At 34.3% G+C, this 23,886-nt stretch overlaps 1 protein-coding gene across 4 annotated transcripts in view; it reads right to left on the bottom strand.

Moving 5' to 3' along the window:
- The window catches only part of MTDH (metadherin), a 63,935-nt gene that overhangs the window by 5,692 nt on the left and 34,357 nt on the right, over positions 1 to 23,886 (bottom strand). Inside the window, exons 6-11 of one of the 4 annotated variants that reach the window (XM_081266856.1) lie at positions 23,491 to 23,727; positions 20,789 to 20,878; positions 18,264 to 18,362; positions 11,517 to 11,638; positions 6,074 to 6,181; positions 1,851 to 1,991 (exon numbers count right to left, since the gene is read on the bottom strand). In XM_081266856.1, coding sequence (XP_081122982.1) covers positions 1,851 to 1,991; positions 6,074 to 6,181; positions 11,517 to 11,638; positions 18,264 to 18,362; positions 20,789 to 20,878; positions 23,491 to 23,727 — 797 coding nt within the window. The remainder of the gene's footprint in view (positions 1 to 1,850; positions 1,992 to 6,073; positions 6,182 to 11,516; positions 11,639 to 18,263; positions 18,363 to 20,788; positions 20,879 to 23,490; positions 23,728 to 23,886) is intronic. The other 3 variants (XM_081266858.1, XM_081266857.1, XM_081266859.1) reach the window with 3 other exon arrangements.

Here is a 23,886-nt window from a genome sequence, read left to right as displayed (position 1 = left end):
TCCTCAGTAAAATTTCTGAATGGGCAAATAAAAGAACCAGGAAGGGGCTGGGGTTGTGGCTCAGCGGTAGAGCACTCGTCTAGCACATGCGAGGCCCTGGGTTTGATCCTCAGTACCACATAAGCATTCAAAAACTTTTGGGACTGGGGTTGTAGGTCAATGGTAGAGCACTTGCCTAGCATATGTGAGGCACTGGGTTCAATTCTCAGCACCACATAAAAATAAAGGTATTGTGTTCATCTACAACTAAAAAAATTAAAAAATTTGTTACCAAATTTTGGAAGATTGAACCAATGATTTTATGTGTATACTCTGGGGATAATACAACCAGGCACATTTTTCTCTAAACCATCTATCCCTTATGTGCCTAGATATCCAGTAAAAGAAAAGTATATAGTACCCACCCCCATCTTTATCTGTGGGAGATATGTTCTAAGACCCTCAGTGGATGCTTGAAAACTGAGGTAGTACCAAACCTAATATACTATGCTTTTCCTATTCACTCTTCCTGTAGATCTTAGCAATCTTGGCATCCAATTTTTTCTTCCCTTATTAAGTCAAGAACTTTTCTCTTTTCTTGTAAAGAAGCACTTTATATGGGCTGGAGTTGCGGTAGAGTGCTCGTCTCGCACGTGTGGGACCTTGGGTTCGATCCTCGGCACCACATAGAAAAAATAAATGAGTGAAAAAAAAGGTATTGGGTCCAACTACAACTATAAAAAAATAAAATCACATGCAGTCTTATCTTTGGCACATTCAATTCACCAGCATCACTTCTCTTGTGCTTTGGGGCCATTATTATTTTTAAAAAAAATTTTTTTAGTTGCAGATAGACACAATACCTTTATTTTATTTTTTTATATTTTTAAAGAGAGAGTGAGAGAGGAGAGAGAGAGAGAGAGAGAGAGAGAGAGAGAGAAGAGAGAGAGAGAGAGAGAGAGAGAGAGAGAGAGAGAATTTTTAATATTTATTTTTTAGTTCTCGGCGGACACAACATCTTTGTTGGTATGTGGTGCTGAGGATTGAACCCGGGCCGCACGCATGCCAGGCGAGCGCGCTACCGCTTGAGCCACATCCCCAGCCCCAATACCTTTATTTTAATCATTTATTTTTTATGTGGTGCTGAGGATTGAACCCAGGCAAGAGCTAGGCAAGTGCTCTACCAATGAGTTACAACCGCAGCCCCATGGAGCCATTATTAAGTAGAATAAAAGTAAAGGTTATTTAAACTGCACTGTGATATTAAGACAGTTAAACTGATAACTGAGAGGGCTATTATGTGATTAACGAGCAGGTAACATATATGGCATTAATTAGCTGAACAAAAGGATGACTCATGTCCGGGAAGGGCAAGAAATAATGCAATTTCAACATACCACTCAGAATGACAAGTACTTTAAAATATATGAGTTATTTATTTCTGAAAAATTCCACTTAATATTTTCAGACTACATGTGATCATAGAAACCAAAACTGGGTGAAAGGGAACTGCTGTGTAGTGGCTCCAATTTTATTACTGATAGATATGTAGCTATGGGCAAATTATTCAACTTCTCTAGCATCATTTATATGATAGGTCTCACCTTCTCTTTTTTTTCTGGACTAGTTTGTGTTTAAAGTACTTACCGCAGTGCTTCAGCAAAATTTTAATGATACATTTTTTTTTGAATTTTTAATATTTATTTTTTTAGTTATCGGCGGACGCAACATCTTTGTTTTGTATGTGGTGCTGGGGTTCGAACCCGGGCCGCACGCATGCCAGGTGAGCGCGCTACCGCTTGAGCCACATCCCCAGCCCTAATGATACAATTCTTGAGTCAGTAAAACTACTACTATTCCTTAAAAATTACCTGGCTATTTTTGATGAGTACTTCAACTGGATCACTAGTGCTTGTGGTCTTCAAGGAAAATGCTTTGTCTTGTTTCGGACGGGCTTTAGAGGTATTCACTGGAAGCTCTTCTCTAATCTCTTTTTCTAATTCTTCTGTGTCCTTCAGAGAAAAGTAGTTTGTGTATTAGATAATAAAAATCATTCATTTGTTACTAATTAAAATTTATTTTTCTTGTTGTCCTTAAGATGCCACAAGAAAATAATTTCATTTCAGAAGTTGTCCAAATGACTTTTAAAAAATATTATTGATCACTTTTGATTTTTCCAGGGAGTTATATCAATTGTGAATGGAAAAAAAAAGACATATAATGCTGTACATGGTCATGCATGTCTGAAATCCCAGCTCCCTGGGAGGCTGATGGAGAAGGATTACAAGTTTGAGGATGGCCTCAGCAACATAGCAACACCTTGTTTCAAAATTAAAAATAAAGGGTTGGGGATGTAGCTTAAACGTAAAATACTCCTATGGTTAATCCGTAGTACAAGAAAAAACAAACAAAAAACCCCACAAAGTTTTTCACTGAATGACTTTTTCAAGGAACAAAATATTTATACATACATAGTAGAAAGGACATAGATAGGGAATTCAAATTTTGGCCATACCACAATCTAGCTATTTAATTTCAGGGACAAATCAGTTGTTTTCCTGGGGTCTCAGTTTCCTCAACTGTATTAAATAAAGTCTGCCTATAAAATTTCTAAGCCCTATCTAAGTTTTAACATTTCCAGTCTTGTCCTTTAATTTTTCAAAAGATTTCAACAAAATAATTCTATGCTTAGGTATATGCAATAACTATAAATATATTAAATAGAACCATCACTGTGAATTGTACTATTTTTAATATTTTATTTGTTTGCATTAGTTATACATGACAGCAGAATGCATTTCGACTTATTGTACACAAATGGAGCACAAATTTTCATTTCTCTGGTCATATACAATGTAGAGTCACACCATTCATGCAATCATACATGTATACTGGTAATGTCCTCATCATTCCACCATCTTTCCCACCCCCAAATTAATATATTATTCTTTAGCTAACACATACATGTAAATGGTGGTGGTTCTTTTATCTTTTTTATTTTTATTTTATTTTTTAAAAATGTTTATTTATTTTTTAGGTGTAGATGGACACAACACAATGCCTTTATTTTTATGTGGTGCTGAGGATCGAACCCGGGTCCTGCCCGTGCTAGGCGAGTGCTCTACCACTGAGCCACAATCCCAGCCCCAGTTTTTATCTTTTTTTAAACATGCAAATTTGTTTAGGATAGTAGTAGGTTTAGATAGTAATCCAACACTGTGATGTGAATTTAAGCTTAGCAGGTAACTTTATAAGCATGTATCAGAAGACAATGATTTATTTCTATCCTAAATTGAACTTCAATAGTGAAAGACTCCACCAACCACATACCAACAATTGAAAATAATTAACCAAAAAAGAAAACTTCCAAAATGTAGTAATCTTTTATGAATAGGATACTATGTGGTATGTACTCTGTGTAGGACTTTATGGATATATCATTTTTTATTTTTTGGTATGGGGAATCAAACCCAGGACACTAAACCACTGAGCCACATACCAAGCACATTTTAATATTTTATTTTCAGATAGGTTCTTGCTAAGTTGCATAGATCCTCGCTAAATTGCTGAGACTGGCTTAGAACTTTTTTTTGCAATCATCTGATCATCTTGCCTCAGCCCCCTGAGGCTGATTACAGGAGTATGCCACTGTGCCCAGTTGATATTTCATTTTTTAAAACTATTTATTTATTTATTTTAGTTACAGGTGGACACAGTATCTTTATTCTACTTTCAGGGGTGCTGAGGATTGAACCCAGTGCCTCATGCATGCTAGGTGAGTGCTCTACCTCTGAGCCACAACCTATCCCTGATATTTCATTTAATTCTTAAAATATCCTAGGCAAGTAAGTAACTTTTGCAAAGCGAAAAACCAAACAAAAACAAAGTAAATGGCAGAATGGGTACCCGGACACAGATCTGATTCTAAACCCAGAATACTTTACTCACTATATTTTAAATTCTTATTTATTTATTTTTATTTCTTACTTAAATTCTTTTTTTGTGGTATTGGGGATTGAAGGCAGAGCCTGGTGCATATGAGGCTAGCACTCTATCCACTGAGCTATCACCCCAGCCCCTACTTGCTATATTTAAAAAAAACAGATCAAATAATTCTAAAAATATTCCTTACCCAAACTGCTTGGAACCAGAAGTGTTTCTGATTTCAGAATTTTTGGATTTTGGAATTTATATAGACAACAGTGGTCAAAAGTACCAAAGAAAACTTTAACACATTAATGATGTTTGCCATACATTGAGCTTTTGAAAGACATGTATCTATTCTACAAAATTTATTCCAAAAGGAACTCAACAAATCCACAATCCCCCCCCCCCCCCAAAAAAAATGTGTTAGTAAAAGCCATAAATAGAAACAGAATGGGCCTGGGGTTGTTGCTCAGAATACTCAGCGGTAGAGCACTCACCTAGCACGTGCAAGACCCCTGGGTTCAATCCTCAGCACCACATAAAAATAAATAAATAAAGGTATTGTGTCTGACTACAACTAAAAAAAAAGAAAGAAAGAAAGAAACAGAAAACTTATAAAAAAAACCTAGCTAAAATAGATTTCACATAGTATTACTAACAAAGAATATGTCAATAAATATTTATCACATAATTCTGGCTAAGAAGAAACCACACCTATTATGTAGTTTTAATTTTTCACAGCCATTGGTCTTATCCCTGTTAACCTTAATGCCTATTCATTTTTACAATTGGAAAATAAAAAAAAACAAAACACTCTTGGGCGGGGTTTGGCTCAGTGGTGAAGGGCACTTGCCTAGCACATGTGAAGCACTGGGTTTGATCCCCAGCACCACATAAAAAAACTAAATAAAGAAATAAAAATAAAACCACAAGTTGTGATATAATGAAATAATGCTTTCAAAAATAAATCCATGTATACTTCTAACAATCTGATATGTTTGAAATTAAAATAACTTTAAAACAATTTTTTGGGTACTGGGGATTAAACCTAGGAATGCCCTACCACTGAGCTACATCATTAGCCCTTTTTATTTTTTACTTTATTTTGAGAAAGGGTATCCATAAATTGCCTAGTCTGGCCTTGAACTTGAGATCCTCTTGCCTTAGCTTTCCAAGTAGGCTGGGATTTCAAGTGTGGGCTATCATGCTCAGCTGAAATAACATCTTTGATTTCATCTTTATTTTAATCTAATTTTTTTCCCAGATAGAAGAAATGTAGGACTGATGCAAAACAACAACAACAACAACAACAACAAAAAAAACCCAAAAAACAACTTTCTAATGATCAGAAACCAAAAAAACTGAAGGAACACTAAGTGAAATAACCAGGAAACTCAGTGAAGTATAAGATTCCATTTGTTATGCACATGGATTTTCTAATTGTGGTAAATATTAACCTTCCAGTTACTCAAAGGCAATTTTTTTTTTTTTTGGATACTGTGGATTTAACCAGCCAGGATGTTAATCACTGAGCTAGTCCCCAGTCCTTTTTATTATGAGACATGGTCTTCTTGTTAAGATGTTTATGGCCTCATTAAGTTGCTGAGGCTGGCTTTGAACTAAAATCTTCCTGTCTCAACCTCCCAAGCTGCTGGGATTATAGGGGTTCAAAAATCCAGCTCAAAGTGAATTTTTGTGTGTATAGAATAATGTACTTCCTTTTCCATTTTATCATTTTATTATAAAAAAATGCATTTGAGTAATCTGGAATTTTTATTTTTAGGGTTTAGTGACCCTCGTAATGAGTTTTTAGGGCAATAAAAATTTTATTACAATATAAGATTATCTATTCTTTAAAGTCTGTGATTTTTCAAATGCTTTTCAAGTAACTATCTGATATTTTGTCATTTATTTCTACCTATTTTTAGCATTTTTTTTTTTGAGAGAGAATTTTTTAATTTTTTTTTTTTTTAGTTTTTGGTGGACATAACATATTTATTTCATTTTTATGTGGTGCTGAGGATCGAACCCAGCACCACGTGCATGCCAGGCGACCACTCTACTGCTTGAGCCACATCCCCAACCCTATTTTTTAGTATCTAAACACCATCTTTTCACATTTTCAACAACAGGTGTGTAAAGAATACATATTATTTTGGTAATTTACCTGTGCAAGAGCGTTATCTTCACCTTGCTTCTTCTTTTTCTTTTTTTTCTTTTTAGATTTTCCAGTTGGAAGAGCTCCCTCTCCCTTTTCTTTATCATCATCTGAAACCTGATATTAAAAGCAAAAATATTAAGTGAATCAATAGGTTAAATTTCCATTATACGGTAAATTATTACGAAATAATTTCATTCATTAGGTTCAGCCTTTATCCCCCCAAATCTAAATAAGAATTAGTAATGAGTGATAAAACTGACCAAGAAATTACATATTTAAAAAAGTAATGAAGTACACAGAATTTCATGCTCCTGTTTTCTAGGATAGCCTCCTTTTTGCCATGTCTTTCATTCCTTGTTACAAAAAAATTAGAGAGCTGTATAAACCTTCATGCTTTCTTAATTTATTTGGTGTAGATGGACACAACACAATGCCTTTATTTTTATGTGGTGCTGAGGATTGAACTCGGGTCCCGCCCATGCTAGGTGAGCGCTCTACCGCTGAGCCACAATCCCAGCCCAATTTTCATGTTTCAACAACTTATTTGATGGGTAAATCAAATAGAATTTTGGAGTAAAAATGCAGAGTCACACACATTATTTGCAAAACCACACAACAGTTCCAACAAACTAGGATCTAGACTATATGAAGAACAAAGTAAATCGGTAGAAAGAGAAAAACAAGATCACACAAACACAGTCCATGGGAATGTAAAGTGATACAGCCATCACAGAAAACAGTTGGAAAATTTCTTAACATAATAGTAAACATGTATCTACAAAACACCAGTGATTACACTCCTGGTTATTCATCCCAGAGAAATGAAAACTTATATTCACACAAAAACCCTTGAACTGTGTGTTTAGCAGTTTTATTCATAACACCCTGAAAATGCTTTTCAATAGGAGGATGGCTAAATTAACCGAGGTATGTTCAGATCACGGCTTATCACTCAGCAGTAAAATGGTATAAATTGTTGATACATACAACAAACTGGACGAATCTCCAGAGAATTCTGCTGGGTGGAAAATATGAACAGACAAACAAGAAATCCAAAATTCAATACCAAAAGGCCACATACTATATAATTCCATTAATATAACATTTTTTGTTTGAGGGGGGCTATATATAAGGTTAATATGAGGAACCCTAACGTGGCAGTGGAAGAAAATGTTCTGTATCGTGACTGTATTAATGTCAATATCCTGGTTACAATGCTGTACCACAGTGTTTATAAAGATGTTACTGCTGATGAAAACTGGGTAAAGGGTACAAAAGATTGCTCAGCATCATTATTTGTTCTTGTTTTTTTTTTAATTTTTTAAACTTTTTTAAACTTGTTTATAGACCTTTATTTATTAATTTATACATGGTGCTGAGAATCAAACCCAGTGCCTCACATGTGCCAGGCAAGTGCACTACCGCTGAGCCCCAGCCCCAGAATTCTTTTGTGTTTTTCTTTAAAAATACTTTAAAAAAAAGTTATGACTCTATACGAATGCATGTGACTCTATGTCTCAAAAATAAAAGGCTTAATTAGAAAAATTAAATTTGGGAAAAAATGTCATTGAAAAGAACATTCTGCATGCCAAAATATCTATCGAATCAGAATTGCTAAATTAGTATTCACATGTACCACAGAGGTGAACTTTCCATGGAAAATGTTTCTTGCTTATTCTCACAGATGACAACCTAGGTTTCTATATTATCCTTATAGCAAGAGATCATCTGGGTAACTGCAATTTTTCTGCTCAGCATCATAGTCACTAGGATGATTTTGGTGATGTCATAAACCACCAAATAGCTTTTACTAACAGATGGAAAAACAAAGTAACAAAGATGACTAACCAATTTTTAGTTCAAGTTAATTGCCAGTTGTGAGGAAGCTTATAGAGGTTATAACACAGAAAGCATTTCATAAGCTTGAAAGGATTAAAACGTCAATGCACATGCCTATGATCTCAGCAACTCAGGAGCCTAAGGCAGGAGGATACCAAGTTTGAGGCCAGCCTGGATAACTCTTCCTAAGGGCTGGAGGTATATATAGTTCAGTGGCAATGCTTTCCTGGGTTCATCCCCAGTACTGCAAAAACAAAACCTAACAACAAAAAAACCCTCACATGAATCTATGCATACTATGAAGGATATTCAGGTCACAAGAACTGTCTTCAGTTTGTTTCTCAGACCATTATAATCAATTTCTTTCTTTCTTTTAAAAATATTTTTTAGTTGTAGATTTTGGACATAATATATTTATTTATTTTATGTGGTGCTGAGGATCAAACCCAGTGCCTCACAAGTGCAAGACAAGTGCTCTACAATAGAGCTACAGTCCCAGCCCTATCTACGATCATTTCTTACAAATATGAAATGTAAGTTCCCTAAGATAAAAGGCTTGTTTTGTTAATGAGAAGGCCAAAATCAACTCTATATCATCTTTTAACCCATATAACAGAGTTGACTTTACAAATAATAAAAAAAAAACAAACATTTTTTTTCTTTTTTTAATTATAGTTAGACACAATACCTTTATTTTATTTATTTTTATGTGGTGCTGAGGATCAAACCCTGTGCCTCGCATGTGCTAGGCAAGCACTCTACCACTAAGTCACAACCCCAGTCCCCACTTTACAAATTTTTGACTGTAAAAAGAAGAAAGGCTGGGGTTGTAAATCAGTGGTAGAGTGCTTGCCTAGCACATGTGAGGTTCTGGGTTCGATCCTTAGCACCACATAAAAATAAATTAAGTATTGTGTCCAACCACACACAACTAAAAAATAAATGTTAAAAAAAAAAGAAGAGAAAAGAAAAGAAAAGAAAAAAGATGCTGGGCCAGGTGCGGTAGCACATGCCTATAAGCCCAGAGGTTCGGGAGGCTGAGACGAGAAGATCATGAGTTCAAAGCCAGCCTGAGCAACAGTGAGGTGCTAAGCAACTTAGTGAGACCCTGTCTCTGAATAAAATACAAAATAGGGATGGGGATGTGGTTAAGTGATTTGAGTGTCCCTGAATTCTATCTGGTACCAAAAAAAAAAAAAAAAAAAAAAGAGGATGCTGGACATGGTGGTACATACCTGTAATCCCAGCTATTTGGGAGGCTGAGGCAGGAGGATCACAAGTTTGAGGCTGGCCTAGGCAACTTAGCAAGACCCTGTCTCAAAATTTAAAAATATCTTTAAAAATTTATATGAATTTTATTTAAATCTATATCTAAAAGGGGTAGGGATGTAGCTCAGTGGTTGAACTTTCTCAGTTTGCACAAGGCCTGGGTTCAATCCCCGATAGCATAACATTATGATAAATCTTAAAATCTTTTACAACTCTTGCTGATCCTATTCTCACTTTGGTAACAATGATTGCAACTTCTTGTGTGTCCATCCAATCAATTTGTTTTTTTAAGTTGTAGATGGACATAATAAAGTTATTTATTAATTTTTATGCGATGCTGAGGATTGAATCCAGTACTTTACACATGCTAGGCAAGCACTCTACCACTGAGCTACAACCCCAGCCCCATCCAAACAGTGTTGTACCGCTGAACCACAACCTCAGCCTCTAGTGTTGCTTTAATCTATTTATTTTTAATTTCTCTTTAATATGCCATTGGATGAACATACTAATTTTATTTACCCACTCTCCAATGAGGGGCTTTTAGATGGCATCCTGTTTGCTTAGAAATATAAAGACAATCTGTAAATAGATTCAGGAAAAGAACTGTTATGATGTGTGATAAAGTCACTACTCATTGATTTTGCCAAATTCTAGTGATTAAGTACAGGGAAGTCCAGTTGGAGAAATACAGACTTTTGGTTATATACTCACTAAACATTCAACAAATACTGGAATGATTTCTGTGTGGAAAGGTAGTGTACAAGGAAGCTTTTGCAGACCTAGTCTAAATCTCATTTTTTTCCACCTCAAATTTCATATTCCTTACTAATTTTACATGTATTATAACTTGCCAACTCCTACCTACCATTAGTACCTCTCCCTTTCTCTGGTCACTGAAGCTGAGTGGTAGTACACCTTATTAAAAGCCAATCCATTCACTTGTGCCCATGGCTTCCCCATTCCCTACTGCCTCTTCTAGATACTATTCTATTAGCCAAATATGATCTTTTATTTATGTTTAAGTTTTTACTTTATTCCAGATTCTTTTGTCTACAAAGCAAGAGGAGCTGGCAAACTACAAATTAATCCCAACACCATCTTGAAAAAGTTCACTTCCATACTGTATGGATGCTTACAGCATAGTTGAATGGCTGCAAAAGACCATATGGTTTCTTTTATAAAAAGTCTGCCCAACTTGCACTAAAGCTTTTTCTTATCATTAAAATGAAAACAACCCTCTCCCCCACTACAAAATCCTGATACCACTATTACTGTCATCCACTACCTCTCTCCTCCATTCCATTCCAAATTTATTTTTTAATTTTTGGGGTACTAGGAATGAAACCCAGGGATGCTCAACTACTGAACCACATCCCTAGCTCCCTTTTGTATTTTATTAGAGACAGGGTCTCACTGAGTTGCTCAGGACCTCAATAAATTGCTGAAGCTGATTCTGAACTCATGATCCTCCTGCCTCAGGCTCCGGAGCCACTGGGATTACAGGTGCGCACAACTGTGCTGGGCTCCACACCTATTTTAAAAAAATTGTTAGTACTACTTTCTATCCTTTAATCATTTCATATTCTAAAATATGGCTTCTATTTCAAGATTTATTTGCTCTCTCTCTTTTTTTTTTTTTTTTTTGGGGGGGGTGTCGTGGGACTGAATCCAGGGTCTCATGCATGCTAAATACCACACTGCATTACACTCTAATCTACTATTCCAAGATTTGTAATGATGTTGCTCTAAATTACCAGGAAGGAAATCCAGTCATTTTTAAGTCCTAATGTTACCTGCTACTTGCTATTTCTGATGTTATCATTGTCTCTCTCTCTCTCTTTTTTTTTTTGGTACTGGAGATTAGGGTGTTTAACCACTGAGCCACAACTCCCAATCCCTTTTTTATTTTTTTGGTACCAGGGATTAAACTCAGGGGCACTCAACCACTAAGCCACATCCCTAGCTCTATTTTGTATTTTATTTAAAGACAGGGTCTCATTGAGTTGCTTGGCATCTTATTTTTCACTGAGACTGGCTTTGAACTCGCGATCCTCCTGCCTCAGCCTCTGAGGCGCTGGATGGAATTATATATAGGTGTGCACCACTGTGCCTGGCCCAAATCATTTTATTTTGAGACAGGGCTTTACTAATTTGCTAAGGCTGGTTTTGAACCCGTGATCCTCCTGTCTCAGCCTCTTGATTCATGGGATTATAGGCATATACTACCATACCCAGCACTGCCTCCTTGATACTTTCAGCTGCCTGAGCCTCTGTAACCCAGAACCCTCTACCCTTAGTCTCTTTCATTAACAAACACCCACTTATCCCTTATACTCACCTTTTGATCATCAGGAATTGGTTCCTGGGACTTCAGAAGTGAAGCTCTTTCATCTACCCAGTTCCCCCACTCTTCTGCTGGTGCATTCCAATCAGAACTGGGATCAGCAGAAGACAGACCATCTAAAATTAACAGTGTAAATTAGCTATCATTTCTGCCATAAACTAAAATAAAAAAACTAAAAATTCCTTATGTTGAACTAAACTGTAATTTTAAATTATTGTTCTTCTTTTTCCTCAAGCACATTTTAAGAGCTAGAAAAAATAGTAGCATAATGGCAACACACTTTATCCAAATTTTGCTAGGTATGTGGTTAAGTGGTATTTCTAAGATAGTACAGAAAACTTATTAACCATTTAATTCTATCCTCCTTACTTCCTTTATCAGTCTCCTGAATTTGTACTTCCTCCTATCTTTATCTCAGTCTAGGATTTGGTTGGATTTTTTGCTCTGACAATCATATATTTTTTAACTGATTTATTTTCTATGGTACAGAATTAACTTTTAACACCAGTATCAAAATTATACCTCCCCATTCTTGTGTACCTTTCAAGACGACGTTCTCCAAATCACCAAGTTATGTACTTCTCTCTTTTTTTTTTTTTGGTACTGGGGATTGAACTCAGGGGCACTCGACCACCAAGCCACATCTCCAGTCCTATTTTGTATTTTATTTAGAGACAGAGTCTCACTGAGTTACTTAGCCTCACCATTGCTGAGGCTGGCTTTGAACTTGTGATTCTCTTGCCTCATCTCCCGAGCCGCTGGAATTATAGGCATGCGCCACCATGCCCCTGCCTTCTTCTTCTTTAATACTTGGTAATCTGTGTACTTTACAGATTATTCAATGCTTCCTAACCTGATGATTTACATAGATGTTTGAGCCACTTTCAGGGCTTTAATCATCCTAGTCTCGCAAGTTATTTTTATTCTAGATTTCTAAATTCTTTTCTTTCACTCTAGGCGGCACCAAACTTTTGCTGTGTGTGTGTGTATGTGTTGGGAACAACTGGGAACTGAACCCAGGGTCTACAACAGAGCTACACCCATAACTCCTTCATTTTGAGAGATGGTTTTGCTAAGTTGCCCAGACCTACATTGAACTCAAGATCCTTCTTGTCTCATACTCCTGAGTAGTTGGGACTACAGGTATGTGCTACTGCACACAGCTGGATTTTTACTATATTTATTTTGCAGTGCTGGTGATTGAACCCAGGACTTCCTGTATTCTAGACAAGGGCTCTACCACTGAATTACAGCCCAGGGCTGAGTTTTACTTTCTTTAGGAAGTTCACTGGCTTATTGTAAAAGGGGAAACCATTCTTTGATTTTTTCCCTGAAACTAATAAGTAGTTCTCAAAGATAAATTTTTCCTCCTTTCTCTGCACACCATTATATTCTCATATACATTCCTGTAAATATGTACTTACAGTCAGGTTTTAAGATAGAATAATAGACTTTAATTACAAATGGTCAGTAAGTTATCCTAACATTGCTTAAATTTAAAAAATTCAAGCCTTTCCCACTTCTTTTTATCAAATACTAATTTCTTTCATATGCACTTGGGTCTGTTCCTGAAATTTCTATTTCACTGACCCATTCCTAGGATACGGCCATACATAACTTTGTAATACATTTTAGCATCTGGAAGGACAAATGTAATTATGTTACTTTTATTCTGCTATTTTGCTATTCTTACTTTTCTAGATGAATTCTATTAAATATTTTTGTTGAAAAACAGATATGCTTTGAAAGACCATATAATAATCTGAGAAAGTGCTCACAGAAAAACAAAAAAAGATAGACAAAACTGTTTGCTCAATATGATCCCAAAATTTGTGTGAGGAAGAGGCAAAAGAAAAACACAATAATAAATATATATTAATAGTGGAATTACATCTAATTCAACTCTCATTAAGCACTTACTATGTACCATAATTGGAAGTTCAAGAGACACAAAAATGAGTGAGAGAGAAATCCCTGTCCACATGTAGGGCACAGTCTGTCTATTCAGGGATGGAGCATAACAGACAAATGTAAGCATACCAGACAATTAAGAACAGAGCAATAGATCCATTAGGGGGCTATGAAAACAGAGAAGGGAAGCAAATCCCGTATAGGATAGGAAGAGACAGAGATTCAAGCAAAATTTATAGTCTAGTGGAGGAAAAACATAAAAAAGTGTGAAATGTAAACAAAAAAGGAAGTTTCTTCCTATATTTCTAAATTCATTAACATAAGGGGGTATTCTAGAGTCAGTATTACATAGTATTAACATAGAGGTTAAGAACCTGAGTTTTCTTTTTTCTTTTCCCTTTTTTTTAGTTGTAGTTGGACACAATACCTTTACTTTATTTATTTATTTATTTTTATGTGGTGCTGAGGATCAAACCCAGGGCCTCGCACATGCCAGGCGAGCGCTCTGTCACTGAGCTACAACCCTAGCTCAAGACCGTGGGTCTTATAGTCAAGCAGATCTACATTTGAATACTTTTTAACCACTTAATAACAATATGATTTTGTTCAAGTTTTTTAATCATAATGGGCTAAAAATCAATTTCAAGGAGTACTGATAGGATTATATAAGATGCATGTAAGGCAGTTCACAACAATGCAGTAAGTACTCAATAAATGGTAGCTATTGTTTTTATTATCACCGATGACATTAAAGCCATTTCTAAGCTATCAGTATATATAATTAAGACTTGATGTCTCACAATCCTAATCTTAGTAAAATATACTTGATGTGTCTTTTTTTGGGGGAAAGGGGTACTGGGGATTAAACCCAGGGTTTTTACCACTGAGCTACACTCCCAGCCCTTTTTATTTTTTAAAATTTTGAGACAGGGTCTTGCTGAGTTGTTGAGGCTATCCTCAAACTTGACAATCCTCCTGCCTCAGCCTCCCAAGTTGCTGGAATTACAAGTATGCACCACCACACCTGGCAATATCTTAAACGTAGAACAATTTTTGTAAGCATAATGGGATCTAGTAGATGTCAATAACTAATTGCCCATATTACCCAAGCATTCATTAAACATAGTGTTCAGAGATTCAGAGCTGCCAATGGATTTACTTGAACCAAACAATTAAACTTCATAGATTAGAAACCCAGATTCAGAAAATTGTTGTCTATTAGCCTTACCTCTAAGACTGATTGCCAGAAAAGAAATAATCAAGTATAAAAAAGTTTAAAAAGTTGAATGAATCATACACTAATATATGACCTACTTTCTTGATAAATATTGTAGGGGGATAGGGGTGAGGGATAAACATCTATTATAGTACTTAGGGAAAAGTTTTTTGTTTTTTTTTGTACTGGGGATTGAACTCGGGGGCACTCAACTACTGAGCCACATCCACAGCCCTATTTTGTATTTTATTTAGAGACAGAGGCTCACTGAGTTGCTTAGTGCTTCACAATTGCTGAGTGTGACTTTGAACTCTCCATTCTCCTGTCTCAGCATCCCAAGCTGCTGGGAATACAGATGTGCGCCACTATGCCCGGCATGAAAAGTATTTTTAAAAAATGCTTAGGTAGACATGAAGTTTGGATAACAACTGTAGCAGGTAGACATGAAGTCTGGGTAACAACTGTAGCCCATGGAATGACTTCCATATAAGATTATTAACAGAAACATAACATAATCCTAGATTGTATTCTCTTTACTGGGATCAAATAAAACTACTTTAAAACAATAGCTCAATCACCTAAACCTAAAAATTATTACCAGGAAACTTGGTAATAATTTTTATTATTCCTGAGCCTAATAGTAGCTAATAAACTTTTTGGACATAGTTTCCTTGAAAATGATTGATAGAAATTATTCTATTTCTCATCTCAAAATTCTTCCAGGAGTCTTCCAATATCTTTTTTTTTAAAAAAGAGACACGTTTGTTTCTCCATTTAATTTGTAGACTAATACATTAGTTTCTCTTTGCCAGTTTCTATTTGGTTGCCAGCTATTTTTGCTAGAACTTAATTCAACATTAACTTTAACAACTTTAGTAAAACAATTTGAAAAACATTCTCCAGTGTTTTAACAGAAATATTGATTAATCCCCATAAGTGAACTACTAATTTTATCACCAGAATATCAACAGGAACAGCAGCACTAATTGAATATTGACTATGTATGAAGTAGTATTCTAAGTGCTTTATATGTACTAATCTATTTAACCCCCAACAACACTGCAGGGGAGGAATGACTGTCTTGACAGATGAGGAAACCAGGGCATTTTAGAATGATCATGCAACCTGTCTAAGAGCAAAGGCAAGAAACCTAGGATTTGAACCTAGGTAGTATGTTTCCAAACCTTAACCACCTCAATATGATATAGCTAATTCATTTACTCCTGTGCTTTGTGTCACCAAAAACAAAATCCTAGAAAACATTTGCTTTGTGGATTGTGGATTAATCTCAAATTACTAAATCACATTGTATAAATTCTGAAATAACAAATCCACTGGGTATCAAAAAAAAAAAAAAATCAAAACACCACACTAAAGATACTGACACAAAAAAATAAAATTCAGAGAAAATGAGGTTAAAGAAAAATTTTGGATTTAAAAGACTACTACAAACTTGAAGAACACCATCTTCCTCAAGTACAAAATTGCTGTGATACATGTTTTTAAAAATCTTTCATTTTAGCAGCCAATTACGTTTTTTTTTCATATTTGAAGACTCCTAATAGAGATAAGATAAAAGTGAAGCTAGTCTGCAGCAGGGAAGCCTGGAACCCTGTTTGCTCAATTTTCCTCAGTGTCAACCTCTGCACCTCAAGATGGCTTACTGTCATTTTCCTATAGTCACTCCTTAATTCTGTTCTGCAAATAGCTGAAAATTCTTCCTAAAGCACAGATAAGACTATTTTTCCCCAAACAAGTGCTTTCACATTTTTATAATATCTTAAAATAGATGAGACTTTATTTGCTCCATTTTATAGCTTAATTAACCTAGATTCCAAGATAAGTTACAAAGCCCAAGCAAGCCATATGAGAAACTAACTGTACTATTTTACATTTATCTTAGAAATTAAACAAAAGTGGCTAGGCAAACAACTTTTTTAAAAAAAATATAATTGCTTCAATACCAGAAAAAGTGATTACTATGAGATACTATATTTTAAAGTCAGGACTAAAATTCAGCTCTACCATTTAAACTAGTACTCCAACCCCCAGTTCCCTAATTTTCATAGGCAAATCAAGTCGTTTCAAAATATGGCCCTCCCTTGTCTACTTTTTCAACTTCTTCTGCCCTAATCTGTAATTATTGTGCTTCAACTACTGTGTTGCAAACTTACTTCTCTGATTACTGTCATCTCCAAGACTAGCAACTTTGCATACTACCCTCTGCCATTTAACTAGCTAGCTATCCTGGTAAAAGTTAGATAACTTTTCTTTGCCTCAGTTTCTTGAACCAGAAAGTAGAGGGGGAAAGAATCTTTCTTTATAGAATTGTTAAAAGTATTAAATAAGTTAATAAGACTTAGACTAGTGCTTGGTACATAGTTCAGTGTTTTCTTTTATCATCATTATCAACAGTACTAAAATACCTATGTATACCATACTATAATAGGTACTGAGTATATAAAAGTATATAAAATCCTCTTTCAGAAGGTTTCAACCCTACTTGGAAAACAAAACAAAACATAAAATATATTCTTTTAACATGCCAAAATATATTTTACTTATATTACTTCATGAGAGACTTAACTTTTTTTTTTAGTACTGAGAATTAAATTCAGGGGCACTCAGAAACTGAGACACATCCAGGGCCCTGCTAATTGTTGAGGCTGGCCTCGAACTTGCAGTGCTCTTGCCTAAGTCTCCTAAGTTGCTGGGATTATAGTCATGCACCACAGTGCCCAGCAACTTTGTCCAATTTTCAAATTAATTTTTTAACTGATGAACAAAAATGTAAACATTGTACTTAAAAAAAAAAAAAAAAAAGACAAAAATGGTAGAAAATCCCACAGGGTAGAATATAATTGCTTACCAAAAAAAAAAAAAAAAAAAGTAAAAAGGAAAGTGATATAAAAACTCAGAAAAAGGAGTCAAGTTCTGCAATTTGGGATTATGAAGCAAAAATAATATCAGATACTTTTATTTCTAAATGAAAATGGTATGGGCTTTCTGAGTATGAAGACTGTATCCTCTTTCCCTTCTAATTTTTATCCTCTTTGTTGTTTTTTTGAGAAAGGATTTCACTAAGTTACCCAGGCTGGCCCTAAACTTGTCTCATCCTGTTTTAGCCTCCTGGAACAGGTGGAATTAAAGGTATATGGCACTGCACCTGGTTTCTCCCCATCTTTTAAAAATGATTTTTACCTTTAGCCTTCCCCATGTTCCTACTGGAAATTATGCTAAGAAAGTGGTTTTCTACCAGCACAAAAATGTGTACACTTCACAAATTCAAAGCCATTCCTGTATATTCTATTCGCTCTTATAACTAGAAGAAACAGAAAATTTATTTAAAACAAAAATTCTAAACTAGAAATACTATTAAGCAACTACAAAAAAACTTTAAATACTGCCTCAATCATTATGAAAACTCAGTTTTTTAACTACATGCATTCAATAAGCAGCTTTCAAGTAATACATTTGATATTGAACTATATTAATATGACCTTTAAAGATGAGAAAATTTAAATTAAATAATAAAGCATGAATTCAGGGTGCTATAAAGAAAATTCTAACAAAACAAAACAAAACAAAAACTGATAATTTTTAAAAGGACATACTTAACCCAGACCATTCATCATCGATATAGGGTTGATTACGGCTAACATCCCACTGATAATCAGAAGTGGTAGACTGAGAAATTGGCTCAGCAGTAGACCCTTAAATGAAAAACGAATGCAATAAAATTAAAAATGGAATTTCCTAATGCTGTTTCATAACAATAGTTCTATTTTGCACATGGAGACTTTACTTTTTTGTTTCTCCTAAAAGGAAAAATTCAGACATTAGAAAAAGAGTTAAATTAAAAGAAAAAGTAGTATTGAGGGTATTTTAAATTAAATATGATAATCATTAAATCTAATTTAATCGATCAGACACACTTTCCCTATAATTCCAATCCATTAGATTTCATTTTTTTGTAATAGATCCTTCCAACCAGTTACCTACAAATTTAAAGAACTCAAAAGAAAGTTGTTTTATTTTTCTTCTTAATGAAAAGTAATAAAACTCAAAGAAAATCTCTGGTTATTGATGATTTTGGCCTTAGATGTTTCAGGGTTTACCTACATCCTTAGAACCCTGAAAAGCAGAACTTGAAAACGTCTTGAGTTAGCTACAACTTTCTGGCCAAAAGAAAGTTAAAAGAAATAGATGCTCTAGAAAGGTGAGACAGAGAAAAGCCAAAGAGACAAGAGGATTGTTGAAGGTTTGGAGAGTTAAATTTAGGTGCCTTTAAAAGAACAGAATATTTTAAATTTTGTCTCGTTCTTCTGTTTTTGTTTTATGGGGAATGGGGAAGGAATAGGTGGGATGACAGTACCATGTCACAGAGTACTTTTGGAACTCAATGAGAGTGCTGTGGTAGTCTAACATTTAGAACTTAACACAAAATTGTACATCTAATTTTGGGGGCATATAAGTTTACAGATGCCAGGTCAAATTCCTTATTCTACAGCTATAAATTCATTTTGTAATGTTAACAGTGGTTCTCTACCATGTATATAAGCATGTATGTAGATACAAATAGATTCACTTTAGATTCAGAGCCAGTATCACAAAGAAATGGTTAAAAAGGAGAGATTTCTAATATTATAAAAGACTATACAATCATTTCCTCCCCTCAGAGTCCTAATTTATAACTTTTCACTTGGTTACAGATAATCTTACTAGCATTCCACTAACATGACAACTGCTTGATATATACTCAAAATAGTTATATTTTTATAACTATTTATAAATTTAACTCTCAGTAACCATAGTATATATTTAGCACATTGGATACTAAGAAGCACTACTGTAATCCTGGTGCTTTTACTTTAAGAGCTCATGCTTCTTTCTCCAACCGTGTTGTATAAAGTCATCAAATGAGGGAAACAATTAACTTGCACCTGAAGATCTACAAGGTGGTCTATGAGATCAACGTTTGGCAGTTTGAGACCCATGGGCCAATTCATCCATCTTATTTTCACAAGGTCCATGAGTCAAAAATACTTTTTATATTTTTACATGGTTGAAAAAAAACATACATAAAGAATATTATTTTGGAACCAGACACAATTATTTGTTTATGTATTGTTTCTGGAGGCTTTACTGTTACCATGGCAGACTTAAGTAGCTGCAACAAAAAAACAACAACAACAAAAAACTATAGCTCATAAAGCCTAAAATATTTACTATTTATTCCATTATATAAAAAGTTTGCTGACCCTTATTCTAGGCTACTGATTCTAGACATTGTGGAACTATACAATTAGTAAACTGGGTCCATGAATTCTGATGTGTATCGAGCACTGCAAAGAGTGTCTCCCACATTTATGTAATATTTGTTTAAAAAAATTTTTTTAAATTATATCTTAGTTGTTGATGTATCTATCTATATATAAATATTAATATATAGTGCTGAGGATCGAACTCAGTGCTTCACACATGCCAGGCAAGTGCTCTGCCACTGAGCCACAACCCCAGGTCCTGTTTATTAAAAATTTTAATACTTTCACATAATTTAGCCAATATGTAATATCTGTTAAATGTGTGTAGCTTCTAGGTGATTACTAAAAGGCATATCCACTTAAGTTATGATCAATCAATAGTTTTTTAAATTGTATACATTCTAAAACAATAGATACTCAAAGTAAAATTATTACGATGGGGTCTGCCTAATCTGAAAGGTTTCCCTACCCATTCAAGATAAAGAAAAGGGAACAGAAACAAAACCAAAAAGAGCCAATATGCAACCACAAGTATAGTAGAAATAGACTAGAAACTGAAAATCCTAACCTAAAGGAAGGCCTTCTACGAGTATTTGTCTGTGCATAACACATTGTCAGTGCTGTCTGGCCACAGAATCTTCCTTATTCCCCTGCAGAAAGGAGCTAAGCCACAGGCACATAAAGGATTTAGGTTTTTTTTCTCCCCAACCCCACACCCTTTTAAAGATCTCTGACATTCTATTTATCTATTTTTTAATGTTGATAGCATTATGTTGATGCTGATTATTTTTTTAAATAACAAGTGCTAAAATTTATTTAAACAGAATTTGTTGTTGTTGTTGTTGTTAACTAAATGAAAGACTGTTTTCACATACCAGAAACAGCAGAGTTAAGTGTGAGAGATGCAAAAGAAGCAGAATTCTGTTCAGAGGTATTCATTCCCCTATCCACACTAGACCAAGCAGCTGTTAAAATAAAGAACGTCACTTGGAACCTTCAATTTGCAAAGAAACTTGAAAGATATGTACAGATTTAAAACTATGATAACAATATTTAAAGATAACTGTAGAAATCACAACCAATAATACAGCAATAGCTACTATTTACATCTGTCTATGGCTGAGCCCCATTCCACCAGCCATTTCTAATCCTTCTGGTAAACACTCTAGGCAGTTAAATAATTTGCTGACAGTTAGAAAACAACTGAGCTACGACTGGAACTTAATTTCCAAAGCTTATGCTCTTTCCATTATATCGAACTATTTTATTATCTATCATAATTAAGCAACTACCTGGGTCACATACAGAACTTGGTATATGATATTCATTATAATCAATCCTCACAAGTATAACATGAGGTCCCATATAGGTGAAATAACTAATCTAATGTACATATAAGCTAGAGTGGTTATTTCACACCTAATACATGTGACCAGACAGTCCTATGTTACTATACCATGCTATCTAATCAATATTTTAAAGACATTTCTTCCTCATACATGGGTATAGTCATGTACCACAAAAATGATACTTTAATCAACTGCAGACCATGTGTTCCCATAAGACAGTATCATGTAGTGACATCATAGCCATCTTAATTTAAGTACGTTATGATGTTCACATGATTATGAAATAATCTAAGAATGCATCTTTTGAATGTGTCCCCATTGTTATGTGATATTTGACCATATTTTAAGGAGCATATATATCTCCATGTGATCAGTCACATCTGTCTCCTTTTAGTGACCTACTGCAAACCTAATTTAATACAGTTCCTTTTCAATTTCAACAAGTCTGAATCCAACAAGGGAGGAACTCTAATTTACTGCTTTATTTTATCTGTAGCATCTCTAAGGAAGGACTAACATTTAATCTCTGTCCTAATTATAATTAAAACATAAATTGCATATCAGAAAAGGTCACAGTTCCCAATATTACATCATAAAACCTGACCATTTCTTTTTATTAAATATGAAAGGATGCTTTTAGCACAGAGATTTGTGCTAATGGGTAGGAATTTACAGAATGTCTTCTTCAAACTAATTTTGATATTTCTACAGTTTTATGACATGGCAGGGAAGGAGAGGAAAGCAAGCATAAGAACAATATTAGTAAATGATCTATGAGTGTTTTGAAAAAAGTGGTGGGAAAACTAATAGAAAAAGAAGAAATTTTTCTCCACTTACAAACTAAAAACTTTCTAGTGTCTATAGCTCCCCAGATTAAAAAAAACAAAGTATTAAAATGCCTGCCATAAGAACAATAGGGGGAAAAAAGTATATTTAATGCACAAGAAATAATTAAAAAAAAATAAAACACTAAGAGGCCATTAGACAAATGGCAGAGAACACAAACATAATTCACACACACACAAAAAAATAGAAATAGAAATGATCAAGAAAGTATGAGAAAAAAGTCAACTTCACTAGTGATTTTTAAAAACGTTACAAAAACCATTTATGTATTTTTGCTTATTAAATAAAATTTAAAAATTAAAAAAAAAAAAAACCCTCAACCTTGGTAAGTATATAATAAATGAGCACATATACTGATGCTGAAAGTATAAGGAGAAAAACTCTGAGAAAATACTTTGCTAACATATAATGTGGCATTATAAACATTCATATTCCCTTGAGCCCTAATCATTCCCAGAAATCTATACTAAAGAAATGACCCTAAATCAAACATATTCAATGTAAAATCATATAAAACAGTTAAAAAAAGAAAAGAAAAATTATTTCTCCAATAATATGGGAATAGTTAACTATGGTATGCTTACTACATAATACACCATAAGGTCATTAAATAAAAATACAAAGAGTAAGGGAAATGTTTGTTACAATGGTGAGATGAGGGCAAAAGGAACATAACAATCCTCGTTTGAGTCGAGTCATCAAAAAAAGAAAAATTATACACTGGCAGGAATAATCCTTAAAAAATTAAAACAAAAACAAACAAACAAAAAAGCAAAAAAGTAACAGTGGTTGTCACTGGGTGATAAGACAATAGTGAACTTTTCCCTTTATCTTTATACAGTTTTCCATATTTAACATGGATTTCTTTTCTATACTACAAATACACACCTAAAAATTAAGTTGTTTTTAATTTAATGGCTCTTACAGAAATAAATTTCTCAAACTACTAGTCTTTATCAAAGAAATCTAGGGAAAAATTTATAAACAGGCATTCTTCAGATTATAAAATACTCAAAAATGGATGCTGTATGCTGTACTTCCACTTACTATTTTCACCAAGACTCAATAGAACTACTGAAATTCATTAAGTTTGCTTACACATTATATTTACCAAATCACAAACATACCAGTTATCTACATTGATAACCAAATACGATAATATTTCTGAAAGCACTATGTAACGAGTAAATAATAAATGCTGTATTCACTTTAGTTCCCACTTTGCTTCATGCAGATGATCTGAGATGAATTAATTATTTCTATCATTTCTGTTTAGAAGGACTAATGTATCTATAGACAGACTTTTTCCTCTCTTCTGAAAAATTCAAAATATACCAGGTTAGCAATTTTAAATGAACATACATTTTTCTAATGGTTCTTACCAATGCCAGAAAATATTGAACGGTCACTCCAGCTCCTTCCCCAGTCTTTTCCATTTGCATTAGCATCACCAGTGTCTTGAGTCCAAGCAGATGGCTCTGTTTTCCTCTTGCCTGCAGAAGCAGGTGGAACAGAGTTCCACTTCTCCTCACCTGCACTGATCTGTGAGGAGTGTTTTACAGACTTTTCATTCCAGCCTCCTCCATTGACAGTAAGGTTTTCATTCAATCCTGAAGAAACTTAAAGAAAAGAAATAAAGATTAAAAATAAGTATGCAACTTCTTGTTTAAAAATAAGTATTTTCAAATTTCTACAATTGTTTGGCTTATAATGACCATTCCTTTGTTTCTTCCTTTAAAGCTTGAGCTTTAAAGATAAAAATCAATTATAAAGTGACA

This window comes from Spermophilus citellus (genome assembly GCF_964194105.1).
Source record: "Spermophilus citellus genome assembly, chromosome: 14".
Lineage (NCBI taxonomy): Eukaryota > Metazoa > Chordata > Mammalia > Rodentia > Sciuridae > Spermophilus > Spermophilus citellus.
Note: the sequence above shows the minus strand (reverse complement) of the source record. Positions and strands in the feature narration are given on the sequence as shown.